This window comes from Acinonyx jubatus, chromosome D3, assembly GCF_027475565.1.
Source record: "Acinonyx jubatus isolate Ajub_Pintada_27869175 chromosome D3, VMU_Ajub_asm_v1.0, whole genome shotgun sequence".
NCBI lineage: Eukaryota > Metazoa > Chordata > Mammalia > Carnivora > Felidae > Acinonyx > Acinonyx jubatus.
This window is the reverse complement of record NC_069392.1, coordinates 27,803,143-27,824,893: the sequence shown is the minus strand read 5'-3', so window position 1 is coordinate 27,824,893 and position 21,751 is coordinate 27,803,143. Positions and strand designations below refer to the sequence as shown.

General features: G+C 46.7%; 1 protein-coding gene across 4 annotated transcripts in view; it reads left to right on the top strand.

The window, feature by feature from the left end:
• Positions 1–5,278: 5,278 nt before the first annotated feature.
• Positions 5,279–21,751, top strand: part of MED15 (mediator complex subunit 15) — a 64,869-nt gene continuing 48,396 nt past the window's right edge. For 2 of the 4 annotated variants that reach the window (XM_053206674.1, XM_053206675.1), the window contains exon 1: positions 5,279–5,439. In XM_053206674.1, the coding sequence (XP_053062649.1) occupies positions 5,372–5,439 (68 nt within the window). In that variant the 5' untranslated portion in view covers positions 5,279–5,371. Of the gene's footprint in view, positions 5,440–5,463; positions 5,601–21,751 lie in introns of those variants that run through there. The other 2 variants (XM_053206678.1, XM_053206676.1) reach the window with 2 other exon arrangements.

Sequence of the window (21,751 nt, the reverse complement as noted above, 5' to 3'; positions counted from 1 at the left end):
CGTTCTTCTTTGTTGCTTTTTGAAGTTTATTTGAATCAAGATCCAAACGAGGATCTCATACTCATAGTTCATATAGTTGGGATACCTCGAAAGTCTCCTTTAATCTTTGAGTTCCCTTTCATGTTGTATTTTTCTTCTTGTTGAAGAAACCAGGTCCTTTGATCTGTAGTTTCACCCAGACTGAATTTTGTAGTCTACAATGTGACAACCGCTGGTGGGCATGCAAAGTGCTTTCTTCTTGGAAAAAAGTAGAAAATTGTAAAAATTATGTGATAGGCACTTAAGGAAAATTCATGCTTCAAGGGGTACTGTGCATTGTGTAGAATACACCCTTCTCATCTATCAGATTCTAGTCTTTCCTTACCCTAGCTGATTTACTACTCTGTCCAATGTAGATAATAGCAATGCAAAATAATTCTTGTCCGTAGACATGCAAATCATATCAGGTGGAGATTCAAATGGTTTCTCTCGCCCACTGCAGAAGAGGCCAGTTTTATCTCATTTACATATTCAGTGCAATATTCTCAAATACTAAAAAGCTGGTAATATATTACCAGCTTCCTCTTTCTTTCCTTCCTTCCTTCCTTCCTTCCTTCCTTCTTTCTTTCTTTCTTTCTTTCTTTCTTTCTTTCTTTCTCTCTTTCTTTCTTTCTTTCTTTCTTTCGTGTAGCCACCACACCCAACATGGGGCTTGAACTCAGGACCCTGATCAAAAGTTGTACGCTTGGGCAGCTTAGGTGGCTCAGTCTGTTGAGAGTCCGACTCCGGCTCAGGTCATGACCTCATGGCTTGTGGGTTTGAGCCCTGCATCGGGCTCTCTGCATTCATCCAAGAGTCTGCTTCAGATCCTCTGTCTCCCTCTCTCCCTCTCTCTCAAAAATAAATAAACATTAAAAAAAAAAAAAAAAAAGACTTGCATGCTCTACCAACTGAGCCAGCCAGGTGCCCCAACAGCTTTCTCTTCAGTAAGTTAATATCTGCTTGAAAGTTATGATTTTACCTATTTAAAAAAATTATTCTATAATATGTTTAATGCATGAATTTAGAACTTACAAATGTATGTCCCCAGGACCCAGGACTCAGGTCTGGGCTGTGGAAATTTTCTGAAACACTAACAGAGATCTGTGCACAAAGATGTTTGTCACACATTATCTGTAATAGGAAATGAAACATCCACAATCTAAAGGTCCAAGAACAGGGGAATGACTAAGATGACAGATTTCATAGTCAGTATATGATACTATTACTAAAATTGTATTTTACACCGGTTACAGTTGATTGTTTATAGGTTTTCCCATGATGTAGTTTTATAATCTAAATTATAATTAGGGACGCCTGGGTGGGTCAGTTGGTTGACCCTGGGTGGGTCAGTTGGTTGGGTCCAGCTTTGGCTCAGGTCATGATCTCATGGTTCATGGGTTTGAGCCGCACGTCGGGCTCTGTGCTGGCAGAACAGAACCTGGAGCCTGCTTCAGATTCTGTATCTCCCTCTTTCTCTGCCCTTCCCCCACTTGCACTCTGTCTCTGTCTTTGTATCTCTCTCTCTCTCCCAAAAGTAAATAAACTTAAAAAAAATTTTTTTAAAGAAAAAAACAATAAATAAATAATAATTAAAATTCCAATTGCTAAATATTTGTTAATCCTTGGGAGATGCTGATTCTACAATGGTAGGTTTACAGCACAGGATCAAATGGCAGCTACACCATGATTTGTTGTATTTTTTAAACTAATAGAGGGAGAGAGAAAGAGAGAAAAGGAAAATTTATCAAAATATAAATAATGGCTGCCTTTGATAGATGGGATTTATGTTTGGTCCTTTCTAAAGTTTTCATGTATTGTTTGTAGAAGCAATAATCACCGCCACCGCCCCCCACCCCCATCCACACACAAAGAGGTGATTGGAGGCTCCAGGTTAACACAGTAGAGGGTGCTAGGGTGGAAAGAGGGGCAGCTGAGTACCTTCCATGGATTGAGCACCAAAACAAGGTGGGGAATCAGAGGGGTCCTCACATGAGGCTGAAGGGAGACAGAGACAAATGCTCAAAGATCATGTGCAAGGCTCCCTACAGGGAAGTTTCATCTGCCCCAGAAGCTTCCAGCTTCCAGTTCCTGCAGGGCCCAGGATCATATTCATAAAATGTGTGGCCAGTGACAGGATCCAGCAATGGCAAGGTAGCCTGCAGGAACCAGGAGGGCAGAGACTTTACCTTCAAGTGGTGTGGGATATTGGTCAAGCCTGGGAATGGCTTCAGCTTCCTCCATCATTTCCTTTTCAGGGTCTAAACTACCCACTTTCACACTGAGGTCCCCAGGGGGGTCTGCAGGTGCTGAGAGAGTACAGGTCCATTTCAGGATCCACCTTCCCATGGACTTCCTGTCTCCCTGAGGCTAGGAAGTCTATGGTTGTCTCTACCTCCTCTCCTTCCCTGGCCACCCATCCAGATTCTAACCAAAGACCACTGCCCTAGGAGTTACCACCTCTGGGCCGCAAAGGGACAAGTAGAAATAGAGCTCTGGAGCAAACAGCAAAGGGGGTAGCACTTAATTTTATCCCAGTGACAAACTCTTGACAAGCTCCCAGTCTCTGTCTGTCTGTGAATCTCTGTGTCTATCAGCCTTCCCAAAACAGAGTGCAGAAGGGGGAGAAATGTCAATGCTCATTTTGGTTAAACATGATAGGAAGTTCACTCTCTACTTTCAGAACCCTAGGAAGTCTCAGTCTCATTTGCCCAAGGATTTGCCAGTGAGGACTGGCTTTACCAATGAGGTTATAAGGCCAATGTTTTCCATAAATTGATGAATGGAATGTGCAGGCCCAAGGACATGAAGAACAAATGCAGGGGTGGTTGAGGCACCTGGGTGGCTCAGTCGGTTGAACGTCCCACTCTTGATTTTGGCTCAGGTCATGATCTCACAGTTTGTGGGATTGAGCCCTACATTGGGCTCTGCACTGACAGTGTGGAGCCTACTTGGGATTCTCTTCCTCTCTCTCTCTCTCTCTCTCTCTCTCTCTCTCTCTGCCCCTCCCCTGCTCTCTCTCTCAAAATAAATAAATAAAATACAGAGGTGCTTGGGTGGTTCAGTTAGTTAAGTGTCCACCTCTTTTTTTTTTTAATTTTTAATGTTTATTTTTGAGAGAGAGACAGACAGAGTGTGAGCAGGGGAGGGGCAGAGAGAGACACACACACACAGAATTCAAAGCAGGCTGCAGGCTGTGAACTGTCAGCATGCGGGGCTTGAACTTGTGAACTGTGAGATCATGACCTGAGCTGAAGGTGGATGCTTAACTGATTGAGCCACCCAGGTGCCCCAAGTCCAACTCTTGTTCTAAGCTTAGGTCTTGATCTTGGGGTCATGAGTTCAAGCCCTATGTTGGGTTCTGCACTGGGCATGAAACATACTTAAAAAAAAAAAGAAAAAAATGCATTTGGAGCCCATATACAATATAGGATACACTGCAGTCATACCTTTCCAGTGATGCACAGAAAAGTATTTAAATGTCAACTTAAAAATATGCAAGAGTGGGGTAACTGGCTGGCTCAAACGGTAGAGCATGTGACTCTTGATTTCAGGGTCATAAGTTTAAGCCCTATGCTGAGTGTGAAGCCTACTTAAAAAAATTAATATGTGTAAGAGAGTGGCGATGGTTGTCCAACCTCATGAATGTGTGAATAATACTAAAAAACACTGAATTATACACTTTAAAATGGTGAATTATATGGTATGTGAATTATGTCTCAATTTTTAAAAAGTGCTTATTTATTTTTAAGAGAGAGAGAGAGAGAGCACATGCGTGCACACAAGTGGGGGAGGGGCAGAGAGCGAGAGGGAGACAGAATCCTAAGCAGGCTCCAGGCTCTGAGCTGTCAGCACGGAGCCTCATGCAGGGCCTAAACCCACAAACTGTGAGATCATGACCTGTGCCAAAGTCGGATGCTTAACCAACTGAGCCACCCAGGTGCTCCAAATTATATGTTTTTTAAAAATGTGCAAGAGGAAAACAAATGTGCAAGAGGGATATAGATAGGGTCATCAACTATGCCAGTTGGCCTAGATTCAGGGAGTTGCAGAGATGCAGGAATCTCAGAACTAAAGTCCACAGAGTCCTAGAGAAACCAGAACAAATTGATCATCCTAAATACAGAGTTTTAAAACTTATTTTCAGGAGAATGAGCAAAAAAAGCTTGAAGATGTGAAAAGCTTTCTTATAGACTCAAGACCTGAAACCCTGTAGGCAAGAGGGGCCTTTCTGGGAAAACTGTCACGATTTCCTCTCTCAATTTCCACCCCACCCTAAGCTCCTGCCTGGGACACCCAGACAGGGGGTGTACCCAGCCTAGCCTGGGCCAGGCACTCAACAGGCAACAGTAGGTGCCAGCTCATACTCTCTGAGGCTCATGTTGGTGCTTGTCCACTTGGCACTTGTGGACCATTTTGGCTCAGAATTTTTGCCACTTATCCTCCCTTCCCTTTGGCACTGACAAGGGCCACATATATCCTACCCAGCAGAACTTTTATCCTTCTAAAAGCATCCTCAGGCCCTCTTACTCCCTTGCATCCTACCTCCAGCTCACTTGCCTCCACCCAACAAGTCTGTGTGGTATCTGGCCACCAGCGAGGATCTGGGCTGTGTTCTCCATGAACAGGACATGGCTCTTGGGCCAAGCAAGATTTCCCATGTCTAAAACTTAATAAACGTGATTTACTTTAGGTTCCTTACATCCCCACCCCTTACAAAATACAGTGGGATATGAGATTCTGCAAGTCTAACAGAAGCAGTAACAAAAGTCTATCTGGTCACGCTTTGCATGTGGCGCTGCAAGGTAGTGGCAGGAAAGCAGAACCTGGACCATGTTGGCACAGTACTCGGCTCACAGTAGGCGCTGATAAATATTTGACAGATAAACAATCTTTCCATTTCATCTGTAGACTGCTAGCAGCTCTGCCCAAACGTGCGGATCTCATTGATTTGGTGAGACTAGCACGCAGTAGGGTCGCAAGAAATGCAGGTGGCCAGCGTGAGCCTGCCAAGGGCAGTATCAGGACTACTATGCAGCCATGTTTCCCGCCCACCGGCTCTCGTCAGCCAGAGCATGTGGGCTCAACGTCCCGCGCGACAGCAGCGCTGGGAGAGAGGCCGGCGATTTGGGGTACGCGGGAGGGGGCGGGCGCCGAGAAGTCACCCCGCTGGGCCTTGAAACTCCATTTCCCATAGGCCCTCGCGCGCGACTCCATTTCCCACAATCCCCGCTCGGCTTCCGGCGCGGCGGAGGCGCCTCCAACGGCTTCCGGGTTTAGGCCTGGCGCTGCGGTAGAGACGGCGGCAGCGGCGGCAGAGCGGGACGCGGGCGGTGGGAGCGGAGGGACCGGCATGGACGTTTCGGGGCAGGAGACCGACTGGCGGAGCGCCGCCTTCCGGCAGAAGTTGGTCAGTCAAATGTGAGTAGGGGCCGGTCTAGAGGCCGAGATCCCCGGACCTTTCCCCCCTCAGCCCCCCTGCGCGCGGAGGGCGAGGCCGGGCCGGACCCGTGGGAGACCTAGGGCGGCCCGACCCGCGGGGGCTTGGGGGTGCCGGGAGGCCGAAGGCGCCAGGGACTCGCGTGAGTTACAGGGCGCGGCCGAGCCTTCGGCTGTCCCTTCCGTTCTTCGCTGATACGGACTGTTCGTTAGCTTTCCTGGGGCCGAACTCTGCAAACCAGCGAGCCCTGGGTTATGAGTCATCGTCCTGAGCTTTCTCATTCGTCATTTGTGTGCTTTGGTTGCAGACTTTCCCCTGCTTTGAATCACACTGAATTCGAAAAAGGAAAGGGGCAGCCCGTGGCGGCTTTAGCAGATCTGGGTGTTTTGTGATTCCTCTTTAAGAAAAGCGCATCAGAATGAGAGAAAGAAATTGGAAGAGGGTGGCTGGAGGATGAGGTTCGGAGGCTAGGTGCTTGGGGCTGAGGGCGGTAGGGGATGGAGAATCTAGAAGTAACCTGCCTCCGCCGCCCCCCCAGTCCGGCCCCAGTGTGGATTTCTCGAGGGGTGGCAGGAAGAGGTTGTCAGGAAGCGACCTTTGGTTGGGAGGACGGAATGAAGAGCTGGGGTTAGTTAGTGCCTTGTCCCCAGTTTCAGCTGCTGAACCCTTCCATGCTGCCAGTGCGCCGTAGGCTTCACCACCGACTACTTGTTTCATTTAGCAGTCTTTTACTGAGCTTACTGGTGTAGTGATAGCCACAAATTTACCTGAGACAGCTTCTGCCCTCGGGGAACGCACTACCACAAAGGAGTAGTTACAGTGCCTTCTTTCTTCTGGGAGGAATTGTCAGTTTGCTTGAGCAGACCAAGAGCAGTCTGTGGAGTAGGTAACGAATAAACTGAGCCCTAAAAAAACAAGTAGTGTGAAAGGCCATCGTTCCAGGCTGAAGAGTGGAGAAGTGTGAATGCTCACTGCATGGAGGACATTGCTGTAGGCTGGTTTCTGGAGTTTGAGGAGTAAGGAGGTTCAGGAGATGGTAATGGAATGAGGGTGAGCAGGTGCTGACATGTTAGTGGTGGGAGTGCTGTGCTAAGGAGTTGAGCCTGTATTTGGCATGTGGCCTGCTTTGAGGTAGTGAAATGCCAAAGTTGGGAAGATTCCCTGAGTCCCTGGAGATGGATCAAGAACAGACGAGAGAGAGAGGCCAATTAGGCCATTATGAGTTTTGAACTCTTGGGGTTTGGGGACCTTTCATTTTTCATCCCTATGTTTTTACTGCTAGATCACTGCCTGTCACGTTGCTCCATAAAATGGTTGTGGAATGACCTAGTCGGCAGGAGATTATAGACAGTGGTGGAAACTGAAAGAGGAAGACCATTCCAGAGATAGGGGAGAGCAAGCATAGACAGTTCTTGATGACTAACTGGAGGGGGTGGAATGCAGCAGTGTGGAAGGAAGGAAGTGGGATGGAATGCTGGGAAGCCTCTTAGTACAGTGGAAGGCATAGGGACTGTAGAGTTAGTGGCTCTGGGCACTGCCATGGAATAGTCTGGGGACAATTCTGCAGATATTGCAGAATCTGATAATATTGGGGTTTTTTGTTTTTTGGCTTTTGGGGTTTTTTGGATGCCCTGGAGTTGTCTATAGCTGAAATCTTGATGGATGGTTCACTTCAGAGCTCCTGCAAGAAAAGCCCCCAGGGCAGTGATTTCTCTTTGGGGAGACCAAAGAACCTGAAGGATGAGTTGTCATCAAAGGAAATTGGGGAGGGTGGAGGGAGAGTCAGAGGTTAAGGAGGGCGATTGAAGAGTCTCTGGGTGTCAAGGACTAACTGTATACTTCATAATTCAACTTCCTTCTGCTTCTAGGGTAGTTGGATTCTTTCTTTTCTTTTCCTTTCCTCCCTTCCCTTCGCTTCCCTCGCTTCCCTTCTCTTCCCTTCGCTTCCCTCCGCTTTGCTCCCCTCCCTTCCCCTCCCCTCCCCTCCCCTCCCCTCCCCTCCCTTTCCTTTCCTTTCTGCCAGATAGCTGCTTGTGTGTTAGTTTTTCCCTAGTTGCCGTAACAAAATACCACAAATACAGTGGCTTAAAACAACACAAATTTATTACCTGGCAGTTTCTGTAGATCCGAGATCTAGGTGGACTCAGCTGAGTCTTCTGCTTAGGGTCTTACAGAGCTGAAATCAAGACATTGGTTAGGTGTGCATTTTTTCCCCCAGAGGCTCTGCAGTAGAATTTGCTTTTCAGGCTCATTCATGTTGTTGGTCATATTCAGTCTATGCAGTTGTAGGACTGAGGTGTTCTTGTGCCTTACTATTTGTTAGCCAGTGGTCAGTCTTTGTTCCTGGAAGCGGCCTGTATTCAGTCTCACACTTTGTATTTTGGCCCCCTCCATTAGGTGTGGGTTCTTCTACTGCATCTTTCTGACGTCAGCCAAGAAAATTCTCTAGTAAAGACTCAGATTAGATTGGAGCCGCTCAGATAATCCAGGGTGATGTTCCTATTTTAAAGTGCATAACTTTAATTATCTCTGTAAATATAACGTAGCGTGTTCATGGATTCCCATGGACACCTTTGGGAGCCCTTCTGCTACCACTGCTGGGATGAGCAGTTTTCAGAGGTTGTCTGCCTAACATGATGTGGTGTTCTGAGTTTGCAGATTTGTCTGTTTTATCTCTATGGTTCACTTTGAAAATCATGATTCTTGGTACCTTGATTTGTTGTGTTCATGGGTTTAATTCTGACTTCCTCTGGTGTTCATGCTGTTGGTTGAAGGTGGATATCTTGGGAAATGTTTTGAACCTGAGTAGTTTATAGATGAGTGAGGGAGTAAAGAAAGCATAGTGAAGAGCTGGGGAGTTTCAACAGAAGGAGAAGCATCTGATAGCTCGTTCACTCTCTCCATCTGCTCTTGAGTATCTACCAAGAGAACAGTGCTTCAGATCACAGGCCCAATAATCTAGTCTCTTGTCCATCATGAGAAAAAGCAGTTTTGAGTTGGGGCTGGTTAGGAGAGCCCTTGCAGGGACTCTCTAGTATAGCCTCTTCTTAGCCCTCCACCGCCTCTACCTCATTTGGGCCCATTCTGGACTGCACCTCCCCTTGCTCTCTGCTGCCCTGCTGAAAACCTTCTGTGACTTCTCTTAGCATTAATAAGACTCCAGGTGGCCTGGCCTAGTCACCTCTTCTCAAACCCCCCAGCTTGCTCCATTCTCTCTGGTTTTTCAGCTTCTTGAACACTCTTAAGTTTTTTTTTCTCTCTTTTTAAATAAGTTATTACCAAGTATTTAGGGTATTTGACAATGGGTAGACTCCTCCCCCCCCTCCCACTTATGACCAGTTTCTCTTCCTTTCCTTTAAATGTCTGCTTAAATAACAAATACTCCAGATCCTTCCCTGCCTACCTGGCCAAAGTGGGTCACCTCCTTCGATGTGTTGGATCTCAGCCCCTTGTAGTTTCTGGTGGGACCCCAGTCCTATGGAACATGGCACCTGGCAAATAAAACACTTGTTGAGATGTGCAAGAGTAAGTGTTTTCCTAGAGGCTGCGTGCACCGCTCTCTCTACAGTGGTCTTCTTTACCTGTGCCAGCGTGCATTGTGAAGCTCTGGAAACCCCATTTTCTCTACTTGTTAGCCCAAGTGACCATGTGCAGGATACTTAACCTTTCTGGATCATCATCTTTATCTATGAAATGGCTGGAGTCCAGTCTGTCTTAACAGGGAAGGTGGAGGGAAAATAAAAAGACCTCCACCTGAGCCCTAGCAGATGCCTCCTCCTTAGGCTCTTGCAGGAGTAGGAGCCCTGGAAGGTGAAGGTGAAACCCCCAAGGCTGGTTATGGGAGTTGATGACACTTAAAGGAGCTCGTGGGGAGGGTAGTTGTGATGTTGTTGGTGAGTTCAGATCATTTCTTCATTGAACATCTACCGTCCCCGCAGCACTCCAGGAGAAGCCCCCCTTAGAGTTCTCAAGCTGGCCTTTGTGGGCCTTGGGCCTTCCTGGGGGAATTGTTGGATTAGTGTTGACCATGGGTCTGGTCTGTGGGATCCCAGAGAACAAGCATGTATTTGCAGTTGCCAGCACTGTGCCTGGAATGGAGTAGGTAAGCAGTGAATGAATGAAAGGACTTCGTCAATCACTTCTTCCGGTTCTTCTAAATTTTTCTTCCATCTTATTCTTGAGACTTTTTATGCCTCCCACTTCTTAGTACAGCATGTTGCACATATAGACATGAAATAAATAAATGTCTGTTGGGTTGAACAGATTGCAGAGGGGAGGAGATACGGGTGGTGGGGGAAGGGCAGCGTGTATCAGGGCTCTCTACTCAAGTGCCAGGAGATTAGGGAGCATGAAGCAGACTCAGGGCAGACAAGTCAGCCTCTGAAAGATTTGAGCTCCAAGTTGGGACCTAGGAGATGGAGAGCTTTCTGCCTGCACCATAAGGAGAAAGTTGAGTGCTACTTAGCCAGAAACGTAATAAAACAAAGCAAAACAAAACATAAGGAACAAAGAACAAACAACTGAATAGCAACTTCCAAGGTCCTGGAGAGGCCTTAGGGAAGAAGGATGGGGAGTGCCCTGAAACTTGCATGTCTAGATTCTGCCTGTGGGTTATGTTTTATCCTCCAAGCAGAAGTGAGCGAGTCTTGGGTGAGCTTTTTCTGTGGCTTATCATGTTCAGGCATCCCAACAGCCTGGTACCCTCCTGGTGCGATTCTGGCCCTTGTTTTCCAGTGGGGAAGTTCCTGAGCTCCTCTGCTTTCTTGATAGCCTGGTCCATATCTCAACAACTGGGCTGGCTTGCAGGCTTCTGTGTATAAGCCACCACTAAAATGTTCATTCCCTGAGGCCAGGGGCCCATCTGTCTGACCACCTTAAGCCTTGCTGCCCCTGACAGCAATCAGGAAGTGATCGTGGAGCCATTGACTTCAAGAGTCTTGACCCTTGGCCCTACTGCCTCTAGACCAGGAGTGACAGTAACCTGAAGGGATGTGAGCCCTCATCTGCTCAGGGGTCCAGGGCTTCCTCAACAGCAGCAACACAGCAGCTGACATGAATCCCCGCTGCAGGAGGTGACCTATGTTAGCCCATTGACTTCATGCCTGCAGGGTCATTCGATGCACTTGTTACTCCTGTTTTTAAGGGGAAGAAACTGAGGTGTAGAGGAGAAGTCACTGCTGCTTATAGTTATGCTCTGCATATTACAAATGAATGTTTGCTGAACCATGGCAGGACAGGAGAGGCAAACTGCCTTATAATCTGAAAGAGGTCATGCCTTTTTTAGGGGTAGAGGGGAGATGGCAGCTCTGGAAATTAACCCAAGCCAAGTGCCAGTGGGCATCCGTTTTAGCAACTCCCTGTGAGTCAGTGCGACCCAAACAGTGGCGGAAGGGCCAGCCAGCAAGCCTCTGATGATCTTTGGCCTCCACACAGGCTGTAGCCAGCCTCCCAGCCTCACCAGCTCCCTTTTGTAAGAGATCCCACCCACCTGCCACACCTGCAGCCCTTAACATCCATTCCTGACCAGAAGTCTTCCGACTCTTACTACCATTTGTGACAAGGTGGGTGGTTAGCCCAGGCTCCATGTTTGGCATTCCCAGTGGTCACATGATCATCATACCACTGTCATGCAGGGCCGGGGAGTACCCTTTAAAGCATTCCTCAGGGCAATAATGTTGGTTCCATACTAGAGGGCACATTTTTAAAGGAATTCTAATGAATTTTTAAGAATTCAAAATGGAATGTTTAAATCCAGAAACCAAGTAGTATAAAGACCCCATGCCCATGTACCCACATTCAGCTTCAGGCTCAGTCGGTTGAATGTTGACTCTTGAATTTGGCTCAGGTCATGATCCCAGGGTGATGGGATAGAGCCCCACATCGGGCTCTGCGCTGAGCATGGAGCCTGCTTAAGATTCTCTGTCTCCTCCTCTACCCCCTCCCCAGCTTGTGTGCTCTCTCTCTCTCTCAAAAATAAATTAAAAAACAAAACCAAACCCTGAGATCAAGAGTCACATGCTCTGCCCATTGAGCCAGCCAGGTGCCCCAAGTTGGAGAAAGTGAACCATGAACAGGAAGACGCAGACAAACCGACATTCCTCACAAGCTGCTGCTGGAGGCACATAAATGAGGCCATTTTTCTGGAAGGCCATTTGGCAATACCGTTTATTCCCGTAAGCTTAAAATGTCTACTTCCTTAGGCGTTTCCTCCAAGGCTATAGGCAGGAGAGTATTCAAAATCTGTTGGCAGTGAGGATGCTCATGTCCACATCAAGTCAGGAGTGGGACAGGGGAGATTAGCCAGCAGTGGAGCTGGATTAGATTTGTTGTGGGAGCTGGAGATGGCAGGTTCAGTGCTGCTGTTAAAAATGACATGGGAAGGGCACCTGAGTGGCTCAGGCAGTTAAGCTCCGACTTGGGCTTAGGTCACGATCTCACTGCATGTGGGTTTGAGGCCCGTGTAGGGCTCTGTGATGACGTCTCAGAGCCTGGAGCCTGCTTCAGATTCTGTCTCATGCTCTCTGCTCCTTCACCACTCATGCTCTGTTTCTCTCTCTCTCTCTCTCAAAAATAAATAAACATGAAAACAATTTTAAGAAAATGACATGGGAGAGGGTGTCTGGGTGGCTCAGTTAAGTGTCAACTTTGGCTCAGGTCATGATCTCATGGTTTATGGGTTCGAGCCTCTGCTGTCAGCACAGGGCCTACTTCGGATCCTCTGTCCCCCTCTCTTCACCTTTCCTCCACTTGTGCGCTTGTGCTCTCTCTCAAAAATAAATAAACATTAAAATTGCTTAAAAAAAATGATATGAGACGGGGCGCCTGGGTGGCTCAGTTGGTTGAGTATCCGACTTCAGCTTAGGTCATGATCTCACAGTTTGAATTTGAGCTCTGCCTCGAGCTCTCTGCTGTAAGTGCAGAGGCCACTTTGGATCCTCTGTCCGCTCTCTTTCTGTCCCTCTCCTGCTCATTCATTTTCTCTTATTTCTCTCCCTCTTCCGGTCACTCCCTCCCTCTCCCCACCAATGAATAAACTTTATTAAAAAAAAAAAAAAGATATGGGAGGGGCACCTGGCTGGCTCAGTCGGTAGAACACGTGACTCTTGATCTTGGGGTTGTAAGTTTGAGTCCCACTTTGGGGTGTAGAGATTACTTAAAAATCTTTTAAAAAAATGACACAAGAGATGTTCATAACCCAATGATACTGAGAACAGGTTAGCAAGCAGAACATGTGGTCCAGATGAAGTGCCCTGTGTGCACATGAGGAAGATGGAGCCATGGTCACAGATAGCTACCATAAGGTGGAAAGTCACATGTGTTCTGCCTTCAGTGTGGATGTCCTCCCTCATCTGGGCCCTGAGTGGCACCACAGCCTTCCTAAGATGATTCTTTCCACCCCTTTTAAGAAGCATTCTCCTTTCAGTCTGAAACTGTCCTTCCAGATGGCTTTCCCACCATGCTGGTATGAGAGGCCCAGCCAGATGCTCCCTCCTCCATGCCAGGCCCTCTGGTTTCATACTTCTCTGTTCTTTCTCTTCCCTGTTGGAGGTTTGGCTTTGGCATCATCCCCTTCTCATGAGCCCTGATGGCTCAGACCGTGGCAATTCTTACTTCCTCTTGAGTTTGTAGGGCCCGCACTGGGTGCACCCTGGCATGTACTAAACAGATTAACTCTTTTTTGCTATTTTTACACTCATTATTTTTTTGCCTTGCCAACAGTATTATGAATTCCTAGAGTGTAGGATCTGGTCTTATACCTCTGCATCTCATTGAGCTCCTGGCATGATGCCTTGGCTTAGATAAGAGGTGCATAATAATCACAGGTAGGATGGTGGAAAGCAGTGCTGGCTTCTCTTCTGATGGCCTTCCAGGGCTTTCTCTCCGTCAGTGCTACCTAAACATTGAACCACTTCGCATTCTGAGCCTTTTTTTTTAAATCAAGACATTTATTTAAAGACGGAGAGTTCAGGGGCGCCTGGGTGGCTCAGTTGGTTAAGCATCTGACTTCGGCTCAGGTCATGATCTCCTGGTTTGTGGGTTCAGGCCCTGCGTCGGGCTCTGTGCTGACAGCTCAGAGCCTGGAGCCTGCTTCAGATTCTGTGTCTCCCCCTTTCTCTGCCCTTCCTATGCTCATGCTCTGTCTGTCTCTGTCTCTCAATAATAAACGTTAAAAAAAAAAAAAAAAATTAAAGATGGAGAGTCCAGGCAGTTAGTAGGTGGTTCTGTTTAACAGATAAACAAATGAGTATCCAATCCTGGAGAACAAAGAAGATACATTAGAAGCCCAGGCATAATAATCTTGAAACCTATACTGTGATGGAGATGCTCCCTTCCATTTTAATAACAAATCACTTGCTAACATGGTGAGGGTTAATAAAGATCACTGATTGAATGAGGTAAGTATCTTGAGGTGGCATAGCTGTTACTTAGAGCAGTGAGCCTTTGGAGAAGACATTTGACCTCTTGAAGTCCCTGTTCTCCTTACTTTGAGCTTTTTATTTTGAGTGTTTCAAACATGCAGAATTGTAAGGATAGTATAGAGTGCTTGGGTACACCCTTCCCTCAGGTTTACCCATTTTCTCATTTATACACATCTTGGAGCTCATGCTTGGTGAATGACAGCCAAGTTCCGTCTTGCTCCCTCCTCCTTCTGGACCCTGTTTTCTCTTTGCCCTTGGCCCCACAGTCTTCTCTAAGTTCCCCACCTGGGAATCTGCTGGGGGGGGGGGGGCTAGGGGTGGGTAGGGAATAGGAGACCCAGCTGCCTTTGAGCTGACCCACTCGCATCCAGTCCAGGAGAGGGACAGGCAGGTGGGCACATCCAGACTAAGGGGCCTGGACCAGAACTCCCCCCTCTCCACACCTCCAGAGGCTCATCCTTCTTTTCTACCCCCTCTCCCCTTTCTGACTCCCTTTCAATCCTCATCAGAGGTGATGTTTTATTGAGTGATCTGGCCACTGTGTGTGGCATGGAGCACCTGTAACAAAGAATGCCAGATTTGCTCTGAGAAACCCTGATGGAACACTCTGTGCCCTCCAAAAGCCATGGGTCTGCTCTGATTCATGCTGGAGGGATTCAGGCCTGTGAAAATGCAGAGCAAATCCTCACCAGGTGCTGTGTACTAGGAACTCAGGCTCAAGGCCAATCCAGTCCAACCTGAGGATGGGGTCAGGGCTCTGGTTGTCTCACATGGTGCCTCTCTATATTGAAGTATAACAAACCTACTTCAGTGAATGACAAAAGGACACATCTTCAGCATGACACTACCAGATGAATGTTCACACATGAAAACACCCCCTTAGCCACAGCCCAGGCCTGCATCTGGAACAGGCCCAGCACCCAGCAGGCTCCCCACTGTGCTTCAGCCAATGTGCCCCCACTCTTCTGGCTTCCCAGGCCAGGGAGACGTTTGTTCCTAAACTTCCCTGTCATTGGAGTCACACCATGTCTGGCTTCTTTCACTCAGCAGCTTCTTTCAATTAGCATGTCTGTGATGGGTGATCAACCTTTTAGGTAGCCATTCTTACTTATGCCATGTGTCATCCATTGTGCAACTCTACCCCAGATCACTTTTCTGTTCTGTTCTACACTCGATGGACGTTGGGGTGCAGTCTGCCAGACAGTTTTCCCAGGTGGTGTGTATCCATTTACTTTTCCCACCAGCCACGTGGGGTGTTCCCCTTGTCAGACATCCTTACCAACATCTGACATTGTCAAGGAACCTGCCTTTATAATAAGCATCCTTGTTGATTTTGAATGCATACTCAAATTTGAGACCCACTAGGTGCCACGACAGTGGGAAAGGGGAGGATGATTTAGGAGGGAGAGATCCTATATGTAAGGAAGCTTTGAAATTCGGCAACTGTGTGTACGTGCAGGAGGAAGGGGAGGAGAAAGACACAGATATGCACCCCTGAGGGAGATGGGCCCTGATTCTGTGCTGCTTCTGACAGGTGGGGTACAAGGTGATGGTGTATAGGGATGCCTGGGTAGCTCAGTCAGTTAAGTGTCCAACTTCGGCTCAGGTCATAATCTCTCTGTTCATGGGTTCGAGCCCTGTGTCAGGCTCTGTGCTGACAGCTTAGAGCCTGGAGCCTGCTTGGGATTCTGTGTCTCCCTCTCTCTCTGCCTCTTCCCTGCTCGTGCTCTGTCTGTCTCTCTCTCAAAAATAAATAAACATTAAATAAATGAAAAAATTTAAGGTGATGGTGTGTGGAGTGTGTGGGGTGTCAACCCTTCCAAGCAGAGAGTCCAGTGGCCAGTGGGTGATGCAAGGAACAAACCTGGAAGAGCAGTTAGCTGCAGTTGTGAAGTGGGTGGGGGTGGCAGAGGAGGCCAGGCAGAAGGCTGTGGCGGTGGGTGTGGTGGGCAGAGGAGATGTGCGGAGAGACTGGGGTGGGGCGGTGTGGGCATGGGAAGCCAGTCCCAGCAGCTTGGGCCTGCCTCTGTCTCCTGTTTTGGTCATTGTGTTCAGGACTGATGGGTGCAGTACTTAATTCCCTTTCAGATAACATTGTAGAGGATTTCAAAACAGGAAGATGTTTTCCATACTCTCTCTACCCAGAGATGGCTATTGCTGACAGTTTAATTTTTTCTCTTCAGTCCTGCTTCTGTGGCTGTATGCTTTGATATGTATATATTTTATTTATTTTTAAAATGTATTTATTTTTTAATTTTTTTAAATTTACATCCAAGTTAGCATATAGTGCAACAGTGGTTTCAGGAGTAGATCCCTTAATGCCCCTTACCCATTTAGCCCATTCCCCCTCCCACAACACCTCCAGTAACCCTGTTTGTTCTCCATATTTAAGGGTCTCTTATGTTTTGTCCCCCTCCCTGTTTTTATATTATTTATGTTTCCCTTCCTTTATGTTCATCTTTTTTGTATTTTAAAGCCCTCCTATGAGTGAAGTCATATGATATTTGTCATTCTTTGACTGACTCATTTCACTTAACATAATACCCTCCAGTTCCATCCACGTAGTTGCAAATGGCAAGATTTCATTCTTTGTGATTGCCAAGTAATACTCCATTGTATATAGATACCACATCTTCTTTATCCATTCATCCATCGATGGACATTTGGGCTCTTTCCATACTTGGGCTATTGTTAACAGATAGTGCTACTATAAACACTGGGGAGCATGTGTCTCTTTGAAACAGCATACTTGTATCCTTTGGGTAAATACCTAGTAGTGCAATTGCTGGGTCGTAGGGTAGTTCTATTTTAGTTTTTTGAGAAACCTCCATACTGTTTTCCAGAATGGTTGCACCAGCTTGCATTCCCACCAACAATGCAAAAGAGATCATCTTTCTCTGCATTCTCGCCAACATCTGTTGTTGCCTGAGTTGTTAATGTGAGCCATTCTGACAGGTGTGAGGTTGTATCTCATTGTGGTTTTGATTTGTATTTCCCTGATGATGAGTGATGTTGAGCCTTTTTTCATGTGTCGGTTGGCCATCTGGATGTCTTCTTTGGAGAAGTGTCTATGCATGTCTTTTGCCCATTTCTTCACTGGATTATTTGTTTTTTGGGTGTGGAATTTGGTAAGTTCTTTATAGACTTTGGATACTGACTCTACCTGATACGTCGTTTGCAGATGTCTTCTCCCATTCCTTCGGTTGCCTTTTAGTTTTGCTGATTGTTTCCTTTGCTGTGCAGAAGCTTTGTATTTTGACGAGGTCCGAATAGTTCCTTTTTGCTTTTGTTTCCCTTGCCTCTGGATATATGTTGAATAAGAAGTTGCTGCAGCCGAGGTCAAAGAGGTTTTTGCCTGCTTTCTCCTTGAGGATTTTGATGGCTTTCTGTCTTAGGTCTTTCATCCATTTTGAGTTTATTTTTGTGTATGGTGTGAGAAAGTGGTCCAGGTTCATTTTTCTGCATGTCGCTGTCCAGTTTTCCCGGCACCGCTTGCTGAAGAGACTGTCTTTATTCCATCGGATATTCTTTCATGCTTTGTCAAAGATTAGTTGGCCATACATTTGTGGGTCCATTTCTATCTGGTTCTCTATTCTGTTCCATTGATCTGAGGGTCTGTTTTTGTGCCAAGATATGTATGTATTTTAAATATGTGAATATATATGTGTGTATACACACACACACACACACACACACACCTGTTTGTTTATTTATACCTGTATATTTTTATACTTGAACTCTTTTTTTTTTTTAACTTTAATTTTTTAAAATTTATACTTGAACTCTTGAGTTCAGTTTGAGTTTTGGCTTTTTCACAGCTCAGATTGTGTTCCTCTCCTGGGGGTGACTCTGGCTGGGACCTGTGTGCCTATGGCCCCGGTTTATATGAGGCATGGACACAGCAAAGCTTCTGGCCAATGGGACTCTTCCCGTGGTTGGGTTGTGAGGAACTGGACTGACCTGTGGTGTGGGAGCAGATTTCTTAAGACATTTATTGGTTGCTGCCTTCCAGAGGGCCATGCTTCCCTAGGCTGAGGGGGACTGTGCAGCCAGGGTGACTCAGAGTGCATGGTCACTCCCTGTGTGACAGCCAAGATGGCCTCACAGTGAGGCAGTCTTGGGAGTAAGCCTTCTCCAAGCTCCTCTGCACAGTCATCCTGCATGCTTGACACGAGCTTTTTATTTACTATCTTGTTAAAAGTTCCATTATGGCCTTTTCCAAATATTTGCAGAAGTAGAGATAGAAGAATGTTCTCTCAGGTACTTGGAGAGTTAGCAACATATGGCCAGTTTCACCCATCCCTCTCCACCCACTCCTGGACTATTTTCAATCACATTCCAGACACCATATGATGTCAACTGCTAGTCCTTGAGTGCAGATCTGTAGACGATAGGGCTTTACTCTCCAAATACCACAAAATCATGTGAGATAAGCATTTTAATAAATTATTGGCTTGGCAGAGAGAATCCTCAGCACGTGGTTGCAGGCCTGGAGCCCAGAGGCCAGTGCCTGAACAGGGATCTCGAGGACTCTCCTGGACCTGTTGAGGCCAAACCAGCAGATTGGAGTAAATGACAAAGTTTGTAAGTCTTCTGAACTAGCTCAAATAACAACATGCTCTTTTCAGGGCAATGATATTCTCTCTAGGAGTAGTTCTTCTGTTGATCCAGTTCGTTGGGGATTGAGAAATCTTGAGGGCAGAATTTGGAGAGCTTGATCAAACAAACCAAGAAGAATGTGAGAAGAAAGTGCTTTCAGTCTCTTGTGTTTGTATGATTAAGAAATTTCTTTCTGCAAGACTAAAATATTCTTTCCTTACATGTAGGTGGCTGGCTAAATTCTGAAATACGGATTTTTATCTAGTTAGAAAACACTTTATATTTCTTCAAAAAGTCAGAGAACTGGAATGCAGAAGGATGGCAACAAAGAAAAGGAAGCAGTTGTATTCTGCTAACGGCTACCTGTGAGGTCAAGAAGGCCCACTCCCTGTTGAGGCCAGGTGTTTGCATTGGTTACTATTGGTGATTGAACAATTGGTGTCTAGTCATTGCCTGCCTCCTAGACGAAACCACCTGGGGCAGTAAACCACTGCCACGGAACTGAGAGGAGAGGAGACCAAGAGAGGCACAGGAGGCTGCTCTGGAGCTTCCTAAGGACTTGGTGAAGGTCGAAGACCCAACTGAACAGTCCTGCGCTTTGCGGGGTGGGATGGACAGGAAGGGGCTTTTTCAGCTGGATGGGAGGATGCAGGGGACTGCTTTGCTCAGGACTTCTCTGACTGAGGGGCTGTGGAATGTGTGGTAGGCTTTTCGGGATGCTCCTGGGGTCAAAATTGGCAATGAAGTGTGAGCATCATGTCTCCATGTTGTCTGAGTCTGGAAGGATTAGAAAGGTGAAGGAGGGACGCCTGGGTGGCTCAGTTGGTTAAGTGTCCAACTCTTGATTTTCAGCTCAGGTCATGATCTCACAGTTCGTGTGTTCGAGCCCTGTGTTGCTATAATGTCAGCACACAGTTTGCTAGGGATTCTGTCTCTCTGCCCCTCCTGAACGCTCATGCTCTCTCTCAAAATAAATAAATGATAATAAAAAAAAGAAAGGTGGAGACCCCCCTTTTTTTTTTAAGTAATCTCTATGCCCCACATGGAGCTTGAACTCGAGTCACATGCTGTACCCACTGAGCCAAGCAGGTGGCCCGAGGAGACCCTTATTAACAGCTGGTGTTCACTAAGTATTTCTTTGTGGCAGAGTCTGTGGCACACTCTTTATGTGGATTTTGTCATTGAACTTTCAATTCTTATTTTATCAAAGTAATATATGCACATTCAGTTTTAAAAGTCAAGGAGTGGTAAAAGACAAGAAACTGTGGCGTGTCCCCACTCACTGAGTACTCCCCTGTGACTCTCTGCTCTTCCTTCTGGCATGTGCCTGTGATTCCGTGTAACGTGCATGTGCCTCTATCTCAGGTCATCACGTTTATGAGTTTCATAAATTATCTATTGACTTTCTCTGTAGCTCCCTTTACACAGCCATTAACTGTGCTTCTCCCTCGTTCTGCCAGTATTTTACCTTCTGGGTAAATCCGTAAGGAATACTTACGTTTTATGCCTATACAAATGATATCCTACAGATGACCATTATTTTTTTTCTCCAGAATTAAATTGCCTTCTTAAAAATGTGCCCAGTTTTCTGTGTACCTGTGGCTGACTTTTCCTGTATCTTCCAGTCACCGCTCAGTACGGTCATCCCCACGCTCAGTGCTGCCAGGCTGTCTGTCAGCTCTGGCTTTTTCCCTGGACTTCCCTCTGGAGCTCTCATGGGCACAGGCCAGAGGCAGTGCTAGTCTCTTGAGCTGCACAGCTCCATTGTTGGGTTTCTTGTTTCCTGTATCCTGTGGTGTGTTCTTTTTGGTTCACTCCCTCATCCCACTAGCTTCTAGAGAAAGAACTCAATTTCTGGAGGCCATGTCCATTTGGGTGCACATGGGCTCCTGGTTTGGAAATACTAACTCAAGGATTGAGAAGTGCATCCCGCTGTTTTCTTGTTTCTCGTGCTGCTGCTTGTGCGGGCCCAGCACTTCTCCCAGTGAGCTTCGAGGCGACTTGTCTCATTGCCACAACTCATGTCCGGTGCTTCAGGGAAAGTTCCTCCAAATCATGTCGTGTCACGTTCCTTCTGCTCCCTGTGTTCCCTCTGCCCCCCTGTGTCTGAATGTTGGCCCTTTGGTCCTCTTGTAATTTATCTTTTATCTTCTATATCCATCTCTTTGTCCTTTTGCTGTGTTCTGTGGGAGATTTCAGTTTTATCTCTGACTTTTCATTGCTAACATGCTTTTAATTCTAAGAACTCTTTGCTTTGCTTTTTGTAACCTGACTTCCTGTTTTGTAGACTCCTGTTCTTGTTAAATGGATGCAACATCTTATCTTTGGATAGTAAAGATAGTTTCTTGGCATTTTTTTCTCATGGGGTCTTCATCTGCCACGTAAGGGTGTCTTGGGAAGCCCTTGGTTGGTGGCTCACCTCAAGAGGACAGGGGTACCAGGAAGGCAGGCGGATGCTTTTAGCACGAGGGGCTTGTCCACTGGGAGCTTCCCCAGAGGTTCATGTAGCTTCAGGCTCTGTGTCTTTCCTCCAAAACACGGTCTTCTAAACACTGGGCTGTAGAGTGAAGGCCTGGGTGCTACACTGGAGGAAGCCACGGGTGGGCAGAAGGGAGACAGGTGGGCTTCAACAGTTAGTGTGGATCTAGACACTCAGTGGCCACATAGTTCACTTTTTTCATTATCCTCCCCTTGCCCTCTCACCTGGGTGGGTTGACCCCTCCCAGTCTAGTGACTCTTCTCCAGAGAATAAATCTCTGGTATCTGCTGGTGTGGGAATGGTTACCCAGCAGTGTGAAGTGGAGGAGGGGATGCGGGGAAGGCTTTCACACAGGAATCTTTCCATTTACCCTTGGTTCCTGAGTGCCTGGCACACCCTGTCCTGAGCTTTGCCAAGATCTGGAGCTGTCACTGGGTTGGCCCTCAGCCCTCCTCACTGTCACTTACTTAGGACTCTGCTTTCTTAGCTTGCCGTGTCTATCACCACTGGACCATCGGCTTTCTAGATTCTAAAATCCTGTTGTTGGAGCCATTACTCCTGTCCTTCCTGGCTTTGTGAGTTTGTGTTAAAGAAAAACAAAATCCCCCTTTATCGGTAGTTTTAGTGGGGTTTTAAGACGGAACAAAATTAGACGTGCAGGTTCAGTTCCTTATGCCAGCCTGGAGGTTCATATTTAATTTTATTTTTAAATGAAATTATTGCAGGGAACATATTTATTTGCACTGTGGCTTAAGCTAGCTTAATTTAAGTCAAAACTGTGTTTCCTGCTCAGGA